At 40.1% G+C, this 7,943-nt stretch overlaps 1 protein-coding gene across 1 annotated transcript; it reads left to right on the forward strand.

Moving 5' to 3' along the window:
• Nucleotides 1-3: 3 nt before the first annotated feature.
• Nucleotides 4-7,493, forward strand: FKBP14 (FK506 binding protein 14, 22 kDa; the record flags this gene model as incomplete). The annotated part of the gene is made up of 4 exons (XM_009697809.1): nucleotides 4-182; nucleotides 2,027-2,178; nucleotides 4,916-5,043; nucleotides 6,963-7,493. Coding segments are annotated over 4 exons (618 nt in total), but the record flags the coding sequence as incomplete, so codon positions are not given.
• Nucleotides 7,494-7,943: the final 450 nt, after the last annotated feature.

Raw genomic sequence — 7,943 nt, forward strand, 5'->3', positions numbered from 1 at the left:
CGGGCCGCCCTGCTGGGCGCGGCGCTGGGCTGCGCGGCCGCCGCGCTGATCCCCGCGGCTGACGTGAAGGTGGAGGTGCTGCAGAAGCCGTTCCTCTGCCACAGGAGGACTAAGTGGGGGGACATGATGCTGGTTCACTACGAGGGCTTCTTGGAGAGGGATGGCTCCATGTTTCACTCTACGTAAGTAGCTCGCCCCGGGCGGCCCGCGTTCGATCGGGCTGGTGGGTGAGCTTGTGCGGGGAAATATATATATATGTGTATTTTAATGTAGGTGATCTCTTCTGGCAGTGCTTTCCTGGATCTGGACCCCTCACAGTGACCCACAATCCATCTGCCAAATAGCTCTGTGAGGAGTGTTTTGTTGAGGGCGAGTGTTTGTTTTTTTTCTTTATTTTTACAATTACTCCTCCCTCCCAAAACGCCCCAAACTTGCTTTTACCTGTGTGCAAGGAAGCAAAAGCAATGCATGCATGTTCATAGCATGCCCTAGACTTTGTTTGTTATTGAATTAAAATAGCTTAAGTAACACTGCACAAACTTTGTCAGTGGGACCCTTTCCACCGCCACTTCTTTTCAGAAAGTTTGGTTTGCCTTTATACTTAGACAGTTTAGGAAGCATTGACTCATAACGCTGTTTAAGATGAACACCAACAGTAAAGCTTATCTCCTTTCCCTTTGCCGGACCGAGGCTATAAAATAAATCTTATTTAGATTTTGTTTTCTCGGTAGTCTGTAGAAAGTAGAGCTGTGTGGCATTTGTTAAAAGATGGGGATATTACGCATCCTTTTTTGCAATTTAGACACGAATTTTGGTATATGATCTCAGTGGTTTAATAAGTCTTCTGCTATGCACGAATGTCTGTCTGGTTTCTAAAGCAAACTTCTAGGGGAGAAGTATGCCTCTGATTTAAAAAAACCCCAAAGTTTATATATATCCTTTCGCTACTGGCAGCACAATGACAGCTTTTCATTACTGAAATGGCATATTCTTCACCTGCCCCCGACCAGACAAATCATCATACCAGAGCCACAGTAATGCAAGTGGGAGGAAGAGCCAGAAACTCGAGGGAGTCTGCTAAGAGCCTGCAACGACTTGCTAATGTCGCCTTTCCTGTGAAACATCAACGAAGTGTTAATAGCGGAAGAGGGCAAAATGCTCAAGTATCTGTAGGCTGTGTCTGAAGTCAACTTTTGTAGAACATACTTAAAAAAAAAAAGACAATGTTTTGCAAGTTTATGCTCTTGCAGACGATTTAAACTAAAATCTCACTAATTTTCTCTTGTAGTTAACCTGCCTCTCTAAAAGGCGTTCTAGCGACACTCTTAAGTTTCTGCTGCTGACTAACTTCTGTAAGTGCTCTGTTTTCTTGTTAAGCACCTTCCTGCATGACTAGTAAATCGAGCTTTTAAAATTCTGTGTCTGTAGAGTGAAAGTAGTCCTGGTGTACCACCTAGTTAAATTGGAAAAGGGGCTTGTCTGCCTGTTTTAAACTTGAACGTTTTGCATGCATTTGTTTCTGTTTTTCTAGACTGTCGGCTGTGTAGTTTGTTTGTTTCTTTCCTAATGGCTTTTTTGGAAGAGATGGGGCTGATTCTTCTAAGCATGTTATAACGTATATTGTAATCATAACTAAGCTGGTTTTTGATTTGCAGTCTACCAAAGAATATGCATGGCCTTGAATGTAGATTTTTAAGTAGAAATGCCTTTCTAGTCTGATCAGTTTCAAAGTGGAAACAGGTGATCAGGGAATTGAAGGTGGGGATCCAGGTTGCTCAGTGTTGTAATAAACGCACCGTGTAGATGATGTTTTATTTCTTCCCACTTCATCAGGAACCTTGTCGTGCAAGGTATAAGTTTTGAAGACTTTAAAAGTCTTGGTTTTTCATTTAAGAAATGCCAAGCTGCCAAATAGTGGTGTGCTTTTAGTTATGTATCTATGCTGTGAGCATATTCCACCTGCTCCACATGACTTTTATGGAGCTTGCTGTCTAAAGACTAAGTGTTTTATTCTGTTCTTTTCCAGTCACAAGCATAACAATGGTCAGCCTATGTGGTTTACACTTGGCATAAGGGAAGCTATCAAAGGCTGGGACAAAGGTTTGAAGGACATGTGTGTTGGAGAGAAGCGGAAGCTTACTATTCCACCAGCCCTTGCTTATGGAAAAGAAGGGAAAGGTAAAACACCTGAAGTCCTTCCCTTACTCTAATTATTTTTAATCTTTGTATTTTACTGATATTCTTGGCCTAAGAGGTTAGCAAGCTTTCAAGCTTTCCAGGCTGATTCCATTAAATAAGAAAAATTGATGGAGTCAGGTGCTCTTTCTCAGAAATTTGCTTTTTGCAGAAATAACCATTAAGTCATTACGTGGTGAATGCAGAAAAAAAACCAAGAATTGATGGTAGCTGCTGTGCTATATGTTCTGAGTTTCGTTTCTGTTAGTGCTGTGCTCAACAGTCCCTTGCTTTTCTTCACCACCCTCCTCCTTCTTTTTACAGTCAAACTGGAGGTGGTTGCTTAGGTAACAGTTGGCTTTTTGGCTGTTGCGTCTATGTTTGTGGTAATACTTCATGAATGTGCATGTGCAAGCCTCGTTCTTGCTGGCAGATCTCTTTTAGAACCCAAAGAAACTCCCTGTACTGCTGCCCAACCAGTTCTTAGCTGATACAGTGAAAAGTCACCGTTTATTTCTCCATATAAGGACACTTACTTCTTTCTCTCTTTTAGCTATTTTCAGTTTGGGCAGTGGTCCCTGTTATTCAGAGTAAGATATGCAGGTACCTGGGGGTCATGTTGGCATCTGCTGAAAATGCACTGAATGGTGTACAGACAGATAAAAGCATTGTTTGTAGTGTTTTCTCAACCTGTGTACTACTGATGGTGTTTGGGGTTTTCCTTCCAAATATTTCCAGATTCCTATTTTAATGGGAGGGCCAGATCTGGAATTTGCAGTTAAATGAGGACAACTTGAATGGTGCAGGAAGGTTACTTTTTCTGCTGTATGGGGTTTGTTTTAGTTAACTTTTTTGGAGCAATTATTAGGAATATTTTGTCATGACAACAGTTGTCCCAGATGACCTACGGTAATGCAAAATTTCAAAGCAGAAAGGATAGATGTCTCAGAACATATAATCCTCCTGCTACTCTCCTCTCCCATTATTCTGAGACTGTTTTAGGAATGAGGAGTGTTTGCATATCTCTGTTTTCTGGCAAGTAGGGCTGAACATAGGCTAAGTAGTACTCTGTAGTACTCCAGGCTAAGTAGTACTCCATACACACAGCATACTCCATACCCTCCTTTCTTGAAAGTATCCTTTTAAAACATTTTTTTAGAAGCCTTGGTTTGGGGTTCCAGAGATAGTGTTAGAAGTAATCATGTATTCTAGTAGAGAACAAGAGACTTGTGGTGGTCAGTTAGTTAGCAGGGCACAACTGTAAATTTTTCCACAAAAAGATATTAAATGCTGCAGTGCTCATGCAGTCATCACAGGCCTAATTGCCTTGATTAATATGTAAAGCTGTACAGTTGTTCTTCAAAGACTTGCAAGCCTCACCTCTGTGTTTAGTGCAAGAAGGTTGAACAAGTAAACACTGCTAACTGCTGTAAGAAATTATTTGCTTTAGGGAAACTTTGAAGTATTTGAACATAATTATGTTGCTATTTTCAAATGATGCCTTTGAAGACAGAATATTCCATTTTCTTCATGCTTTCCTCTGAATGCACCTTTCACTAGCCTCCCACCTCGCTTGCTGTCTGACTTGAATGATGAGTCAGATGCCTTTTTCTGTAACACTCAGAAAAATTACCTGTGTTCTGAACTCCAAGCAGGCCACTGTGCCCTGTACTTCCAAAAGTTTCTGCACATTTATTCAACCCAGAAATCTACAAGCCTGTTTGTTTCTGCAGCTCAGGGTGTATTTAACATCCAAAATAGTAGATGTAGATTAGGGTTTTTTCCCCTATCTTTTCAAGACACAGCAATATTTTTTTGGGGTGCTGCCATCCAATATAGAAATATATTTGATCCTATTCCACCTCTCTCTATATAAGGAGCAAAGTGGTATGTTAAAAAGTCTTTGGCAGTAGCTTCAGCCATCAGCATGAAGGCATATCACATCAATGTAAAAGCCAATGCCTGATAAACTGAAATCCTTCAGGAGTAGTGGCATGGGGAAGTGGTCTTTGGCACTATGAGGAAATTATCAGTCTGTTCACCTGCATCAAAAATTGTGTGATGCTAACAGATGTCTCTTGAGCAGATTCATACAGTTAGTTTCTGTTCTGTGTTTGGAAGTAGGTCAGTGCTTTGTGTGGCAGTCCAGAGACAGCTATGGGATACTGACAGCATTGCTGCCCTCCTGTCTTTCTCTGCAAGAAGAGTTTTTTTTCCAGTAGCAGAATAGAAGTACGAGGTGTAAGTTGGCAGTGGAGAGGAATTTGGAGACTGGTGAGGTTATGGTGTATCAGGAGGACTGAACTCTCCCTTCTTGCTACCCTGTGCATCATTCTTGGCTGTGTGTTGTGGTAGAGCCCACCTGGCTGGCTGTATGGTCTCCTTCACTGTTTTCCACTTTATATGGCTTTGGCCATGAAAAAAAGATTCAAGATTGCTGTCTGATAAACTTGTGATGATGATTGCTGAATATGAGCTCACATCAACACATACTAGTCCCCAACAAAGCTAGTTACATCTAAAGTTGCATATGTGCTGTAAGGGCTGCTCAGGGTCCAGGCTACAGTCTGAAATAGTTACAGTTATTGCTGTTACAGATACTTATCCTTGTTAGTTCAAATTGCAGGATGCTTTGAAAGTAATAGGATTACCAGAACATTGCTCTGACGCATGTGGCTTTTGTATGGCACTAAATATGTAGTTGTTTTTAATGTTTCTCCATGTTTACCATTTTGGGCAGGAAAAATTCCACCTGAGAGCACACTCATTTTCAACATTGACCTTCTAGAAATTAGGAATGGACCAAGGTCTCATGAGTCATTCCAAGAGATGGATCTTAACGACGACTGGAAACTGTCCAAGCAAGAGGTGAGTGGGTTACCCTTCTTGTGAGCAAACCTAACAGGATGGGATGGTGGAAAGGGAAGGATAAGCTTAACTTGATCCTGTTAGGGTAGTATTTAAACGCAGGTTGGATTTTAAGCTACTACTGTGCACAGAGCAACTCTGCAAGCAGAACACATGCTATTTAAGAGTGCTTAAAGCAATTATTTATTGGGCAATGCACAGTACAGGTAACTAGGACTAGCAAGTTGTTAGCACAACTACTGAACTGATACCTTCATCGTTAATGGTAAGACACCCAAAAAGTCATTGCTGGCCAAATGGTCATTATAGTCATATGGGGAAGGGTGAGTCTCTGGTCTTCCCTGGAGATTATTTCAATGTTGCTGCCTTTCAGTTCTCTGCTTTTTTTGCCTTTGGTGTTTTATGGCTTTTCTCATTGGTATCTTTACTGCTGAATGCTCTTGAACTACTCTTCCTGGCTCAACAATTAAGCTCTTATCTGTGCTTTGCCTTTCTTGCATGGCTTCAGCTCTCATACTTTCTTACACCTTAACAATAGATTTTTTTTTTCAGTAAAACTAAGCCAAGGAAACAATAGAGATTTTTTTTTTTTTTTTAATTTCAGTACAACTAAGCCAAGAATGCACATCTGTTTTGCACCACACTGAGCCTTGGATCCCAGCAGAACTGCTGGAGTCGGGGTTCAAAAGTGGCCTCAGTAAGCTGAGGCATAGGCATGTGACCCATGTGTGCCCGATGCTTCTGGGAGACTTGGATCATCTTAGAACTAAAACATCTTAGAAATAAAAGCAGACTTCAGGGCTTTTTGGAGTTGGTTGCTGATTTACTAATAAACTGGAATTAGAAATTCTGCTGTAGGGTAATCCTGTTTTGTAGCCTTCACTGTCTGAAGGACATGTATTCAGCAATATTCACCTTTTGTTTGCCTCTTACTTTCAGTCTTCTGCTTTTCTGATGTGCAAAAATCATCCATGAGAAGTTAGGATAAAGCGCTGAGTTCCCTTTGATTTGGGGCTGGTACAGTTTGCTAACCCCAAGAGACTGGTCTTTTGTACTGTGCATCAGACAGACAGTGTCAGTGTGTCCCATGTCTGTGTATTGGAGTGTAAGCAATGACCCTAACAAATACCAGAATGTGAAATGAATAAAACGTACTTGAAGCATGGCCCACTTATCTTGCTGTTAACAGTCCACTGTTACAGTTCTTGTTGTACAAGGGGTATCTATTTAACAAGTGGGTATGTTGGTATTGATACTCTTGTAGAAAGCTCTGCAATTTAGAACACTTGGGATCTCAATAGTTAAACTCAGTAAAATTAACCTGATGTTGTTCAAAACATTGCTCACTATTAGTAATTAGCTTAGTGTAAATAATTGTTCCACTAGTCTGTTTAAAAGCTACCTTGAATATCTGTCCCTCAAAATTTTGAGATGTCTAGAAATAAATCTTTATCAATGTAGTTTCCATTAGAGCAGCAAACGCTGAGATTGTGGACAGATTTCTGTATGTATTTGGGGTGGCTGTTTGCTTCTACTGGTTTGTCAAAGTGCTAGGATGTAGAAAAGCTGTTTGTGGAATAGCTCTGCCCAATTGGTAGCTAATAACTTCTGCCTAGCTATTTATACTTTACTGTATATACATCAGATGACATGTTTTCCTTGCTCATTTTTCAGTCAGATACTATAAATGTACGGCAACTCATTTGCTAGTTTTGCTGTTGCTTATGTTACTAAAGAGTCTCAGATCTGTGAATGGGGCTGCAGAATCAGTCAGACAAGTAGTATTCAGGCAGTGGCATAGGAAGGAAGGTATCTGTTGTCTTATACTACCATCCTGAACATAGTGGCCCTCTCTTACGCTGCAGCAGTCGATTCTTTCACAAGCCTAAAAACATTCTCTCTCACCTTTTGTCTAACAGGTGAAAATCTACTTGAAGAAAGAATTTGAAAAACATGGAGCAGTGGTAAATGACACCCAGCATGATGCTTTGGTTGAAGACATATTCGATAAAGAAGATGAAGACAGTGATGGGTTTATATCTGCAAGGGAATTTACGTATAAGCATGATGAGCTGTAGAAAAGGATGGCATAATTTTTTTGACACAAATGGCAGTGACTTAGACTGTCTGGTTCTCTTGTCATCCTAATTCTGTGTTTTGGAGTTGACAGCTGCTGTTGGCAAAGAAACACTGTTTATATAAAAATTTCTGTTTGTTATGTACAAATGTTTTAAACTATTTTGAAGTATGAAAATGTACTTCCTTTTATGCAGCAAAGACTTGCACATCAGTGTTTTTTTAATTTTGTATTAAATTATTTTTCAGAAATGAAACAAACTTTCCAGTTATCAAACATTGTGAAAATCAGAATCCAGCTCAGTGCCTTTCTGTGATTTCTTTGTGTGTTAAGATTGCTTTCAGCAACTCCTTTATGTATAACTTCTAGTCTGTGGCTTAATTACTCAACCTTCCTTCTTGTGTATCACTGCTTAAAAAGCTGCATGCTGACCTTGCACTTTTTTCTGCAGATTTTTAAAAGATGTTCATCAGCATCTCTTTATACAGCTGAGAATCTGATACAAAGCTGAATGAGAAGATTGTATACCCTGTGATGCTTTTGCCCTTCTGGAAGGAGAGTGTTACCAATCATGCCAATAACTGTCTGCATTTTTCTTTAAATTATGTGAACAAAGTAGGAGTTAAATGTCAGACTTTTAATGTCAGTAACGTTCTAGGAAATGTCTGTAATTTGGAAAATAGCAAGTTATTGTGCCGTGCAGAGATGGTGTCCTTTACATATACACACACATTTGTTTTGCAACTCGGAGCTTGCATTTGTGAAGAAAGATCATACCTTTCTCATCTTGAGTTTTGAGGGAGATCTTAAGCAGTGAGCAGGA

Source organism: Cariama cristata, unplaced genomic scaffold (genome assembly GCF_000690535.1).
Source record: "Cariama cristata isolate BGI_N322 unplaced genomic scaffold, ASM69053v1 scaffold22320, whole genome shotgun sequence".
In the NCBI taxonomy this organism is placed as follows: Eukaryota; Metazoa; Chordata; class Aves; order Cariamiformes; family Cariamidae; genus Cariama; species Cariama cristata.